General features: G+C 43.0%; 1 protein-coding gene across 3 annotated transcripts in view; it reads left to right on the top strand.

Moving 5' to 3' along the window:
• Nucleotides 1-106: 106 nt before the first annotated feature.
• The window catches only part of DNAJC17 (DnaJ heat shock protein family (Hsp40) member C17), a 29,718-nt gene continuing 15,164 nt past the window's right edge, over nucleotides 107-14,660 (top strand). For all 3 annotated transcript variants that reach the window (XR_006060355.2, XM_004010449.6, XM_042252292.2), the window contains exon 1: nucleotides 107-213. Coding sequence is in view for 2 of the 3 variants with exons in the window: in XM_004010449.6 (XP_004010498.2) it covers nucleotides 136-213 (78 nt within the window). In the remaining variant the exon portion in view is untranslated. The remainder of the gene's footprint in view (nucleotides 214-14,660) is intronic.

The following is a 14,660-nucleotide window of genomic DNA, read 5'->3' as shown; positions in this document are numbered from 1 at the left end:
AGCAGCGGCGGGCGCGAGGGCTGCCGGGAGTCGTAGTTCGTTCACCATTCATTCCCTTGGAGCCGAGGGTCCCCCGGAAGCCCCAACGCGTAGACTTTTGGGAGTTGTAGTACTAATCCAATCAGAGCTGGAACCATGGCCGTGACGAAGGAGCTCTTACAAATGGACCTGTACGCGCTATTAGGTATTGAGGAGAAGGCGGAGGACAAAGAGGTGAGAACGAGGGTGAGGAAAGGCGATCCTGAGAGACCTGGCGGCCCTCCCAGCCTTGGCGCCTCGCCTGAGGCTGGCACCACCGTCTTTCCAGGTTCGGCTGGGCCCTGAGTGGGGAACGAGAGGCGGCCCAATGGCCTCAGAAGGGGGGTTCTCAGACCTTCCTCAGACCTCAATGCCCTGAGGCCCTCACGAATAAGAGGGGGCACGAGCGAGAGGTTACTCCGCGGGGCACTGTACTGTGCTTTCCGGTGGCCCCTTGTGTAGCGGAGGCCGCGGGTGAGCCTGGGAGGCAACCCTATCCTACTCGTGCGCCTGCGCAGTGTCAGCCTCTGATGCCCCTTCCGTCTAGACTGTTTAAATTCTCTCTTGCTGGCTGATTTAACTATGTTAAGAGCCTAGGGCGGAAGAAAGGCCAGGTCTCAAGGCTCCTCCATTCCTTTTTCATGCCTTCCTTGGCAGTGTGACCTATGACTTTGCCATCTCTGTTTTCTTTTACACTCCAGCCCATTGACTCTTTTCTAGTAGCAGATGCTCAGGTGTTGCCCTCCCAACATGTGCTAGTGGCCAGAAGCAGGAGGGTCAGAAGGGTAGGCAGATGATCTGGAATTGGAGTTTCACAGGGAACTGCAGGTTGATAGATGTGCCAGGGAGTGGTACACTGATCAAGCTGTAACTAAGATTTCTGTTACTTCCACCAGGATTTTGGTGGTAGCTGTAGCAATGTAGGAAGTGGAGGCAGATAAATTATCAAGTGAAAATTAGTGCCTACAGATGCCCCTGTACTTCCAGGCTGTTCTGCTCATTGAGTGAGCTTGTGGAAAGAGGAAGCTCTGGGACAGAAAAGCAGGGAGACCACAGGGCCCTTGAGGAGTGATATAGTCAGTCAGTATAGAACTGTTTCTGCAGCTGCAGCTGCAGCTGCAGCTGAAATCAGAAGTGGGCTGTGGGGTTGTATACAGAGCACCAGAGACATCTGTTACACCTGTCTCATAAGTCTTAAATTTTCACTATTGGTTATGCGTGACACCGATACAAGGGCTTCCCAGGTGGCTCAGTGGTAAAGAATTCACCTGCTAAAGCAGAAGATGCAGGAGATGCAGGTTGGATCCTTTGGTTGGGAATATCCCCTGGAGGAGGAAATTGTAACCCACTTCAGTATTCTTGCCTGGAGAATCTCACAGACAGAGGAGCCTAGTGGACTACAGTCCATAATGTCGAAAAGAGTCAGACACGACTCAGCACAGCACAGCACCACCTATATAATATTATGTGCTGGACACTATTTTAAGTATTCTATATTTATAAATTGTTTAATTACTACTTCATTATTAGTGGACGTTTCACACTGGATCTAGCCAATGTCTTGGAACCTTGATGTTGAGAACTCCTGAGGAAGGCAGTTATGAGCCACTGATGTATATATTAATCAGAGAAGTGACATAATCGGATTTTAAAGAAAATATTCAAAGTCAGTTTGCAGAAAGGACACAGTATGCGCTGGGTAGAGGAGCTGCCACCAGGGGATCAGGTTGAGGCTGTTGTCTAGGCAAGAGGCTGAGGTCTAAGCAGGGCAATGAGGTTGGGATTCAGTTTTCACTCAGGTGAAGTAAGGGGTAGATGAGAAGACTCTGCATTGGCTGTACTGAATCTTAGTTGTAGCACATGGGAGCTTCATTGCATCACGTGGCATCTTTCACTGTGGCACACGAACTCTAGTTGCAGCATGCAGGGTGTGGGCACATGGGTTCAGTCGTTACGGTGTGTAGGCTTAGTTCTCCATGGCATGTGGGATCTTAGTTTCCTGACTAGGAATCAAATCTGTGTGCCCTGCAGTGGAAGCACAGAGTCTTAACCACTGGAATGCCAGGAAAGTCCTTCCATCTGTGTTTTAAAAGAGGGTAGAAACTTTTCTCCCAAACACCATTTGATTCCACAAACTTTTATTAAGTGTCTGCAAGTGAAGAGAGCAGTCCTTGGAGGGTTACCTCATCATGTCTGTTTCCAGCTTCTCTGTCTCTTGCTTTTGTAGTTCATCGTTTAGAAATGCAGAAATCAAAAGTTGATAATTCTAGAAGGTGATGCTTTCTAATCAGATGGTGGTTTCCTAGAGAGTGTAACTTGTGTAGAAAATGACAGCATTTATAACTAATCTTACTAAGTGAGGCCAAGAATAGTTGCTTGTTACATCCCTGTATTGAGAATGGATGGAAATCATAGTACAGCATTGAGCAATGTTGGGATTCTAAATGTGCCTTTATAATCATCTTTGTACTAATCACTGCAGGCAGTTAAGAAAGAGAACTCTGGAGTCAGACTGCATGCATATTGGTTCCACTACTTAGTTCATGAGCTTGAGCAAACATTTAACATCTGTGTGCCTTGGCTTCCCCATCTGCAAAATAGGAATGATGGCAGTCCCTCACCGCCCTTGTTGTCTGGCTCAGTCTGGGCAAAGCACGTAGAAGGCACTTAGCACAGACTCACTGCGAGTGCATTCATCCTGTTACCACTGTAGCTTCACCTTCCTGCACTGTAAGCGCTGGTGTCCAGTGCAGTCTCCCACAGCTCATGGCTAAGGTTGCCCTTCCCGCCTCACCCCTTCTCATTCTTTCAAGTCCCTGATTCACTTCACACCACAACAGTCATTCTCAACCAAGGCAGTGGTCAGAGTAGAAGGGAGGTGGGGCATCAGGGAGGTAGAACAAGATTGAGGATCAGCAGAGTTCACAAATGTTTGGGCATGGTGGGACTTCAGAGCTGAAGAAGATATCACTTCTGTTTTCTGACAGCTCACAGAATATAGTGAACAATGAATTCTGAGGTAGAATGAAAGAGGTTGAATAAAAGCTTATAAGGAGGGCTTCCCTGATGGCTCAGTGGCAAAGAATCTGCCTGCCAATGCAGGAGTCGGGTGTGATACCTAATCCGGGAAGATCCCACATGCCGTGGAGCAACCAAGCCCATGCGCCACAACTACTGAGCCTGTGCTCTAGAGCCCAGGAATCGCAGCTACTAGAGCCTGCATGCCCTAGAGCCCGTGTTCTGCAACAAGAGAAGCTACCACAATGAGAAGCCCACCTGCCGCAACTGGAGAAAAGCCTGCGCAGCTCTGAAGACCCAGAGCAGCCAAAAATAAAGAAATAAGTAAATTTTAAAAAGCATATAAAGAAAATGCTGTCAGAATAAAGAGGAAGGCATGACTCACGTGATTGGTAGGATCAACGAAGACGTCCCCTGAGGAGGTGTTTTTGTGCAAGACCTTGAGGGGAGAAAGGAATATTTCGCAGCAGGGTTAAAAAAGATCATCATGGTCATTTACTCTCTTCATTTTATAGGCAGGAGGATGGAGGTCCAGGGAGGTTATGGAACTTGCTGAGATCACCTAGTGAGTGAGTGTTGGGCCATATTGGAGCCCCAATTTAGTATTCCTACCACTGCCCTGCACATATCAGTGGAAGCTGACATGTGAATTTCTGTCCTGTTTATAGCAGCCTTGCTTTTCATTTGAAGCCCTTTGCAGGGTACGTAACTCACTGTATCTTGGCAGATATTACTTGGTAAAGCTAGGTGCTTGAAAATGTGTTTTGATCAACCCTTTGAAGACTCAATTTTTAAATGTATTTACCAGGAAAACTACCATGGAAACTTACTATTGACCTTTTCGGGTTATATTTTATTATTGCTTTAAGGACAAGGCTATTTTACCTGTTTGCTAGCTAATACTTGTATTTAAATCACTTGTTTCAGTTATACCCTAGAACGTGATGCACTGACATCCATTGTTTCTTACCGATTTAAGAAAAGTAAGACAGAGAAGGACTTGAAGGCATGGTATGAGGTTAAAGTGCTTGGCATGACAAGGATTGGGGCATTGCCTAGGATTTGTTGAGGATGTGGTGGGAGATGAATCTGAAAAATGTGGTATCTCTGGGCCTCTAGGCCCTTGGGTGGCTATACTTGATTTTGTGGGTGTCTGGGGGCCATTTCTGGATTTGAGGTGTGCCAGACTTCAGTCTGCTGCCTCCAAATGGGTGCCTTGCCTAAAGCCTCTTGCCTCCAGACCAGGTCCTGAGGCGCTAAGGTTGGGCACTGAGCCTGGTTTCACTTGTCATTCGTTCATTCACTAAGGGCCTGATGGGCACTGGGTGGGACCAGGAGCCCGACCTCCAAGTCTTCTTGGTATCTCTCTGGTAATTAACTCATTCCTGGGTTTGGCTGTCTGGCTGAAGCGCTGAAGTTACTCAGCTACCTGTTAAATCAAAAGGAATGATTCATTTGTGCTTGTAAGCTATTCATTAGTGTTCAAGATAATACCTCACATTTATATGACACTAAAGTGCTTTCACATAAATTATCTCATTTGATGTGATCTTCAAAACAAGCCTGTGAGGTATGCAAGGACTATTAGCTCCAATTTATAGATGAGAAGACTGAGACCTGCAGAGTTTAATTGATTTGGCCAGCATAAGGTGGCTAGTAAATGCAGAGCACCTGCCCAAACCTGCATTTTGTATGCCTCTTTCAGAGCTGTTTTCCATGACCCACAACTTAGGAGCATTTAGGGCAACAAGAGATGGTCCCAGAAAGCCTCTCGCTCCCATCCTTGACACAGATAGAGATTTGACTCTGTGAGTAAAGCTGCCCGGCCTGGGTTAACTTGAAGGATATTAAGCCAACCTGGACAACTTGAGGAAGTGTATTAAAATTTGTGTTAAAAGTACCATAGTGGAGTTTTCATCTCAGGGAAGGTAGAATTCAAAATATTCTCTATTTGCATAACTGCTTTCCCTATTTTTGCTGCTCCTGAATACTTTTATTTGGTTATTATTATTTTTCTTTAAGCCAAGTCTCTTCTTTTTACTAATATAATTTTGTTTATGAAGGAAACCAATGCATTAAGGGGAAAAAAGAATGAGATGTAGGAAGTACCAGGGCCCAGAAAGAAAGAATTCTGTGCCTAGGCAGAGAGAATGACTTTGTGGGTAGGGACTGAGGACATTAGGGGTTGAGAGTGATAGCAGGCCGTGGGGGTGAGGTGAGGAGCCGTCAGACCCAGGGTATCTGTCAGATCTGAGGGGTGGGAATCTCCAGCCTGTCAGATCTGAGGGGTGGGAATCTCCAGCCTGAGAGAAGAAGGCAGGTGAGGATTTTAGAGTCTGAGCATGATGTAAGCCTGCTTAGGGTAAGGGTGGGAGGGAGAGGCAGGCCTGAGAGAAGAGGGCATCTGAAGAGGTGGGGGTGGAAAAGGAGACTGGCCTCCAGATATAGACCAGTCTGGTCTGGGGACGTGGGCTGAGAAGGAGGGCAGGGCCGGGGTTGAGGCCCAGGAATGGGTACTGGGAGCACTACAGGGAGACCCAGAGGTGAGAGCTGAGGGGAGGGAGGACAGAGGAGTGACCTCAGGGATGGGCTGGCGACCTGCATCCTTTAAGGCGCATAGGGGCAACTTATGGGCAGAAGCAGCCCAGGCCCTGTGCATGGTCTTGGTTGGTTCAGGCTGCACAGGTCACTGTCCTGAGTCTGGACCATGGTTAGCAGACTGTGAGAGATGTTGGTATGAGGTCCAGGTGCCCGCAGAATCATCTCACAGTACTACTGGCAGGCCTCCATTTGGAAATGTTGAGCTGAGAGCACTGGTCTGGGCAGTGGCTGGCACCCTCTTTGCTCAGAGCCTTAGGAGCAGTGCCGTTTCCACAGAAATTTGGAAATTTCTCTGTAGTGCTGTTGCAGTGTAGACCATAGGCTGTAAGAAATGAAAGTGACCAATCTTTTAGACAGAGGGGACTTCCAGGTAAGCTCTGTAGTTTACTTCCTGCCTATGGCATCAGGTGGTCACATAACCTTTGGGGTTGTGGCTAGTGCAGGGTTGATGAAATGTCTGCTTCCCACAGGCTTGGCAAGAAAATACTGCCCAGGCTGAGATTACTAACTATTCCTCCTTCTGGAACTGGGCCTGTAATGACTTCTAGCTAATTCACCAGCATGATTTGTTCATTCGGTATCTGTTGTCACATGGAGCGGCCTCCCTGTGTGTCCTCTGTATCTGAGTCTAACCTGTGAGTTGGGCTTTTGAAAACTGGACTTAATTACTTGTACTGTTAATACTTACTTGGCTCCAAGTTTTATTATATGAAATGATAACAGCTTTCTAAAAAATAATGATCTCTTCTTTGTAAGGCACCTTTCTTTTAAGTTAATGAAGGCTATTTTATATTTATTGGGCCCCTTAGCGCCTGGCTTTTTTGTCTAAGTTGGGAATTCATTCCTTTCAAGAGGTGAAACTGGAGGTAGGTGGATTGTCAGAGGCCCTCCTGTGTGCCTGGCACCAAGCCCAGTGGAGACGGCGGGAGACCCAGCTCCAAGCTCCTTTCCCTGCTCTGGGCTTAGGTTGCTGCAAGTGGCCAATCCAGTTATGGAGCCCCCAGGAAGGGCTGGGCTAATGCATAACTCATTCTTCCCCTCTGTGTTGCAGGGGGTAACATTTAGTTCCCACTGTGGTTCTTTCATCAGTCTGTTATAGTGATTTCTTCTTAAGAGGAAGTGTTAGCAGGTAGAAGGAGAAATTATAAAATAGTGTGGGAAGATCTCCAAGGCTTGGAACAGCACCCACTTCCTTCTGCTCTTCAATAGGCCAGAAGCAATTGACAGTTGAGTTTTCCTAATTGTGTTTGGTTGAGAACAAATGGATATTTGCCGCTTTCATTCAAAAGGTATTTATTGTGTGCCTGCTGAGTGCCAGGCACTGCCCAGTGCACTGTTCTGGGCCCTGGGGATAAGCAAAACTCCCTGTCCCCTAAAGCGCATTCCCTTTATTTCTAAGAACCCCCATAATTTCCTATACCTGTGTGCTCTCATTTGAAGTGCAGTCATAACCGGTGTGTCTGTTTTTCCAGGCCATACCAAAAAAGAAAGAGCAGATTTATAAGCACTTCCAAAGATATGCTGGTATCTGGCACAGTCTAGTAGGGAAGAGATATTTCTATAAAAGAGTAGAATTTAAGGGACTTCCATGTTGGTCCAGAGGCTATGACTCTGTGCTCCCAATGCAGGGGGCCCTTGTTTCATCCCTGGTCAGGGAACTAGATCCTGCATGCCACAACTAAGACCCAGCTCAGTCAAATATACTTTTTTTAAAGTAGAATTTAAGATCACCATCACCTGAGGAAGCATAGGAAAAGCCTGACTCTGCCCTCAGTAACATCTGAACATTTTGTACTGTTCAGTAGTTTATGTTCTGAGTGATGATCCTGCGTGACGGAAGACTGATCAAACTCAAGTAGGGTCCTAGGATGGAGAAGGGAAGGGAGTAATCTGTGGTATTTTTGAAAGGCATCAGGAGAAAAGACCACACTTTTGCAGATTGGAGTTTGAAGTCCTCATAGAGTTTAGGTTCATCTGAGATCTCTGTCATTCCGGGGCTGGGTCTTGGACACAGCCTGGTTCTTGGAAAAATCTTGGTCTGGGCAGGGGATTTGGGTTAGAAGACCCTCAATTGTCACTTAGGTCCTTTCTCTGAAGTCTAAGGAAATGTAAACGACTATTTCCAAGTGCTAGGGAGACCTGAGTTTTTAGGAGAAACCTACAGGTAAAGAAGGAAAATGGCAAGTGTTGAGATAATTCAGTAGCTTTTGGCAACTTTCAGTGGCTGCCTCAAACCTCGCTGGGTGTCCGAGCACCTGCAGACTCTGTTTCATAAAGGAGCTGCCAACCCTGGGATTAAATAGTCCTGTCTTTCTCACATGATAACACAGAAGTCTTTCTGTTTCTTTATTCTTCTGAAAGTTCCTCTTCCTTCTCAACTTACCATGATTAAGAAAAATATTATTGCATCTTTTTGCCCTCTTGAGCTGCTAGTAAGGTGGAATTATTTAATAATAAACAGTATTGATATAGAGCTTTTCAGAGGCCTGTTGTAGGAGAGTTGTGTTTATGAGATGAGAAATTTTTCAGGTACTACTCACTCCAGGAGGGCTGGGCGGAGCTGGGAGTCCTGTTTGTAGCACAGAATACCAAACTGCAGGCCAACTGATTCAAAGTCAGAACTGGCCTTCCAGGCTAAAACCCAGCAATGGGCCTTGCCCAGGGCAGGCTTAGCAGCTAAAGATTGTAATAACTAGTTAATCAGGACAGAAAGATTGTAATAACTAGTTAATCAGGACAGACACACTTGACCAGCATTCTTAGGCCAGCTGGGCTTTTGTTCCTGGCCACTCTGGAGGATCTCAGGCTACCTGCTCTTCGAATGAGGGTAGTTCAGAGCCCCTGGGGGCTGACCAAGGATAGAATTTGAGAACTGCCCCCAGCATTCCTGAAACCAGCCTTGTACACCTTGAGAATTCATACTGGATTGACCTGGGTCCTTTCCTGAAGTTTCCAAAGTCAGGTTGGCATCATCCTGGCCTGGTGTCACAATTTACCTCCCTCCTAGGAGTGGATAAACAAGAGGTTTGGGCCTTATATTGAGTACCTGGTTTTGTTAGGTACTTCATATGGATTATTTTCTTTAATCTTCACAGTGGCTCTATGTGTAGGGGATACTTCCCACACTTTGTAGTTGAAGAACCTAAGGCTGAGTGAGATTTGGTAATTTGCCCCAGATTGTGCTAATAGCATGCAGAAGATTCAAAATTTTAAAACATTATCTGTTAGACTCCAGGACCTTCTTTCTTTCAGTGAACCATGTTGCTTTCTAGCTTAGGATAATTGAAAGAAGCTAAACATCCCTGGTTTTTTGCTTTTTGTGTTTTTTAAAATATATAATTAACATGTAACATTATATTAGTTCAGGTGTACAGCATAATGATTTGATATATTTGAGATATATATTGTGAAATAATCACCAAAATAAGTCTAATTAAATTACATCCATCACTGTACATAGTTACAATTTTTTTTCCTTGTGATAAGAATTTTAAGATCTACTCTCTTAGCAACTTTCAGATATACAGCATGGGGCTTCCCTGGTGGCTCAACAGTGAAGAATCCACCTGCCAAAGCAAGAGACTCGGGTTCTGTCCCTGGGTTGGGAAGATTCTCCGGAGAAGGAAATGGCAACCCATTCTAGTATTCTTGCCTGGGAAATCCCATGGACAGAGGAGCCTGGTGGGCTACAGTCCAAGCAGTCGCAAAGAGTTGGAAACAGCTTAGCAAGTAAACAACAACAACTAACTATAGTTGTCATGCTATACATTTTATCCCCATGGCTATTTGTTTTATAACTGGAAATTTATACCTTTTAATCCCCTTGACCCATTTCGCTACCCCATTCTGCCAACTGCCTGCCTCTGGGGCAATCTGTTCTCTATATCTATGAGTTGTTTCTTGTTTGTTTTTTAGATTCCACAGGTATATGAGATTATATGGTATTTTTCTCTGACTCATTGACACTCAGCATAATGCTGTCAAAGTCCATCCATATTGTCACTGATGGCAAGATTTCCATTTTTATAGCTGAGTAATAGTTCATTGGGTATATCTATCTGTGTGTGTGTGTGTGTGTGTGTGTGTGTATGGGTATGTGTATGTATAATCTCCATGAAATTGAAAGACACTTACTCCTTGGAAGGAAAGTTATGACCAACCTAGACAGCATATTAAAAAGCAGAGACATTACTTTGTCAACAAAGGTCCATCTAGTCAAGGCTATGGTTTTTCCAGTAGTCATGTATGGATGTGAGAGTTGGACTATAAAGAAAACTGAGCGCCGAAGAAATGATGCTTTTGAATTGTGGTGTTGGAGAAGACTCTCGAGGGTCCCTTGGACTGCAAGGAGATCCAACCAGTCCATCTTAAAGGAGAGCAGTTCTGGGTGTTCATTGGAAGGACTGATGCTAAAGCTGAAGCTCCAGTACTTTGGCCACCTGATGCGAAGAGCTGCCTCATTGGAAAAGACCCTGATGCTGGGAGGGATTGGGGGCGGGAGGAGAAGGGGATGACAGAGGATGAGATGGCTGGATGGCATCACCAACTCGATGGATGTGAGTCTGAGTGAACTCTGGGAGCTGGTGATGGACAGGGAGGCCTGGCGTGCTGCAGTTCATGGGGTCACAGAGTTGGACACGACTGTGCGACTGAACTGAACTGAATGTATAATCTCACATCTTTATCCATTCATCCATCAGAAGACACTTAGGTTGCTTTCATGTCTTGGCTACTGTAAATAATGCTGCAGTGAACATGAGGGTGCACTGTATTTTCAAGTTAGTGTTTTCATTTCTTTTGGATAAATACTCAGAAGTGGAAGTGCTGGGTCATTTGACAGTTCTATTTTTATCTTTTTAATATTTATTTGGGCCAGGCCACACAGCTTGTGGGATCTTTGTTCCCCAACCAGGGATTGATCCCTGGCCTTTGACAGTGAAAGTGTGGAGTTCTAACCACTGGACTGCTGGGGAATTCCTGGTAGTTCTATTTTTAATTTTTTTTGAGGAATCTCTATACAATTTTTTGTAGTGGCTGCACCAGTTGTATACCTGGGATCACTTTCTCCACATCCCCACATTCTGTTTTTTGATAATAGCTATACTAAAACCTATAAGGTATTAATAGTATCTTATTGTAGTTTTTATTTGCATTTGCCTAATGGTTAGTCATGTTGAACATCTTTTCATGTACCCATTGGCCATCTGTATATCTTCCTTGGGAAAAACGTCTATTCAGATCCTCTGCCTATCTATTAATGAGATTGGTTTTTCTGTTGTTTATTTTGGGTCTTTTTATTAACCCCTTATCAGGTATGTGATTTGCAAATATTCTCTGATTCCATAGTTTGCCTTTTTATTTTGTTGATTTGCTGTGCAAAAGCTTTTTAGTTTGATGTAGTCCCACTTGTTCAGTTTTTGCTTTTGTTTGTTGCTTTTGCTTTTGCTCTCAAATCCTAATAAGACAGGGAATCGTTGTCAGGACCGGTGTTAAGTAGCCTGATTTCCATGTATTCTGCTTGAAGTTTTATGATTTCATGTCTTACATTCAAGTCTTTAATCCACTTTGAGTTAATTTTTGTGTATGTGTAAGATAGTGATCCAGTTTAATTCTTTTGCATGTGACTACCTAGTTTCCCCAACAGTATTTTTTATTTTTAAAGATTTTATTGGATAAAAATTTCATTGGCACATAGTTGATTTAAATGTTGTGTTAGTTTCAGGTGGAGAGCAAAGTGATTCAGTTTTCCGTATACATATATTTCTCTTTTTCAGATTCTTTACCCATGTAGGTTATTATAGAGTAAGTTCCCTGTGCTCTGTAGTAGCTCCTTGTTGGTTTTTTTATGTACAGTATTGTGTGTATGTTAATCCCAAGCTCCTGGTTTATTCCTCCCCACTCTAAAACTATTTATAAGGAGACTGTTCTTTCCCCATAGCACAGTCTTGGCTCCTGTGTTGTAAATTAATTGACTGTTTATATGTTGGTTTATTTCTCAGCTGTCTATTCTGTTCCATTGATTGAGGTGTCTGTTTTTATGCCAATACCATACAATTTTGATTACTTTAGCTTCGTAATATAGTTTGAAATCAGGACGTATGATGCTTCTAGCTTTGTTCTGTCTCAAGATTGCTTTGCCTATTTGGGGTGTTCTGTGGCTCCATATACATTTTAGGATTTAAAAAATTTTTTCAGTGAAAATGCTCTTGGAATTTTGATATGGAGTGCATTGAATCCATAGATTTCTTAAGGTAGTAAAGACATTTAAATAATATTAATTCCTCCAAACCATGAGCTTGGAATATCTTTCCTCTTATTTGGTCTTCTTCAGCTCCTTTAATCAGTGTCTTATTTTCGGTGTACAGGTTTTTCACCTTCTTAGCTAAATTTATTGCTAGATATTATATTCTTTTTGATGAAATTGTAAATGGAGTTGTTTTCTTAATTTCTCTTTTCTGATAGTTCATTGTTAGTGCATAGAAATACAACAGACCTTTGTGCATTGATTTTGTATCCTGCCAACTTTACTGAATTCTTTTATTCTAACAGTTTTTTGTTGAACTCTTTAGGGTTTTCTATATACAATATGTCATCTGCAAGTAATGACAGTTTAACTTCTTCCTTTTTGATTTGGATACACTTTGTTTCTTTCTTTTTAAAAAATTTTATTTATTTGACTGTTTTGGGTCTTAGTTGTGACCTGTGGGATCTTTGTTGTGTCATGCAAGGGTCTTTGGTGATCTTGAGTGAGTTCAGTAGTTGTGGCGCACAGGCTTAGTTGCCCCACAGCATGTGGGATCTTAGTTCCCTGACTAGGGATCAGTCCCGTGTCCCCTACATTGCAAGGTGGCCTCTTCCCCACTGGACCACCATGGGAATCCTGGGTGCCTTTTATTTCTTTACTTTGTCTAATTGCTCTGGCTAATTATGTTTGTTTATTTGTTTGTTTGAACAATTTTTTTTTCTTGATGTGATAAGTAATACAAGCTCACTGTGAAAAGTAAATGTCAACTATAATGCTCTCTTTCAGAAATATTTTTTATATTTTCATCTAGTGAGTGTGAACTCCCTTCTTGGCCTTCTCTGACACAACTCTGGCAAAAGGTTTGGGGTGCTTTGTTATAGCTAGTGAGGGTGGAAGTCCAGACTCCCTGTTCCTTCTTTGATGGCAGGGGGTGATTGGGAGCCACAGTTTTTCCTATGGTATATGGCTAGAATAGAACAGTTATTGTCTGAAATAATGATTGCATAGTTTTTCATTGAATGGATTTTCAGTATCATAATGATTGCTTCATTATGTCACAGTTTTCTCATTTGTAAAATGAGGATAATAATTTCTACCTCATAGGAACGTGTTAAGAGTTATGTAAGTTACTGGGACTTCCTGGTGGTCCAGTGGCTAAGACTCTCTGTTCCCAATGCAGGGGCCCCAGGTTTGATCCCTGGTCAGGGAATTGGATCTCTCATGCCACAGCTAAAGTTTGCCTGCCCTAACTAAGAGTTCACACGCCACAACCAAGAGATCCCATATGCTACAACTAAGACCTGACAAAGCTAAATAAACAAAATAGATTTTTTTTTTTTAAAAAGGAGAGAAATCCTGTTTTTGAAAAATAGAGCTAAGTAAGTTACTGTATATAAAGCACTTCAGAAAGAGCTTGCTACATGGTAGATGCTAGCAACCATTTTGGAATGTAGATTATTTCTGACTTCTTCTTTTATAAATATGCTATAATGAACAACAGTGTTTATAAATACTGTATAAACTTGTAAGTATTTCTTTAGAAGAGGCCTTGCTGGATCAAAGGGTCTGCACTTGTCAAAGCTTCCTGATATATACTGCTAGATTACTTTGCAGAATCATTGTATAAGAAACTCCTCGGCAGTCCAGTGGTAGGGACTACTGCAGCGGGTGGGGAGCAGCGGTTTGATCTCTAGTCAGGGAACTAAAATCCCGCAAGCCACTGGTTGCAGACAAAAAAAACCCAGACAGACCAGAATCATTGTGTTAATTTACATATTCACCACAAAGCCACCAACATTAAATACCATCCTTTGTTTTCCTTGTTGTCAACTGAGAGGTGAAAAAGACTTAATTTTTATGTGTGAGGCTGAACATTTTTCATGTCAACCATTTATGTTCTATGATTCTCTTTTCATGTTCTCTGTTTTCTTGTAGTTCGTCTTTTTCTTGTGTTTTGTTTTTCTGCATGGCGTCTTTGTAAAGATATCACGCACATACTTCTCTCAGTTATCATTTCCTTTGTCCTTTCTTTTTTAACTTCTTTTTTTAAAATTTTTTTTATTTTTTATTTTTTTTAAGTTTTTTATTTTTTAAATTTTAAAATCTTTACTTCTTACATGCATTCCCAAACATGAACCCCCCTCCCACCTCCCTCCCCATAACATCTCTCTGGGTCATCCCCATGCACCAGCCCCAAGCATGCTGTATCCTGCGTCAGACATAGACTGGCGATTTAATTCTTACATGATAGTATACATGTTAGAATGCCATTCTCCCAAATCATCCCACCCTCTCCCTCTCCCTCTGAGTCCAAAAGTCCGTTATACACATCTGTGTCTTTTTTCCTGTCTTGCATACAGGGTCGTCATTGCCATCTTCCTAAATTCCATATATATGTGTTAGTATACTGTATTGGTGTTTTTCTTTCTGGCTTACTTCACTCTGTATAATCGGCTCCAGTTTCATCCATCTCATCAGAACTGATTCAAATGAATTCTTTTTAACAGCTGAGTAATACTCCATTGTGTATATGTACCACAGCTTTCTTATCCATTCATCTGCTGAAGGACATCTAGGTTGCTTCCATGTCCTGGCTATTATAAACAGTGCTGCGATGAACATTGGGGTACATGTGTCTCTTTCAATTCTGGTTTCCTCGGTGTGTATGCCCAGCAGTGGGATTGCTGGGTCATAAGGTCGTTCTATTTGCAATTTTTTAAGGAATCTCCACACTGTTCTCCATAGTGGCTGTACTAGTTTGCATTCCCACCAACAGTGT

This window comes from Ovis aries, chromosome 7, assembly GCF_016772045.2.
Source record: "Ovis aries strain OAR_USU_Benz2616 breed Rambouillet chromosome 7, ARS-UI_Ramb_v3.0, whole genome shotgun sequence".
NCBI classification, from domain to species: Eukaryota; Metazoa; Chordata; class Mammalia; order Artiodactyla; family Bovidae; genus Ovis; species Ovis aries.
Note: the sequence above shows the minus strand (reverse complement) of the source record. Positions and strands in the feature narration are given on the sequence as shown.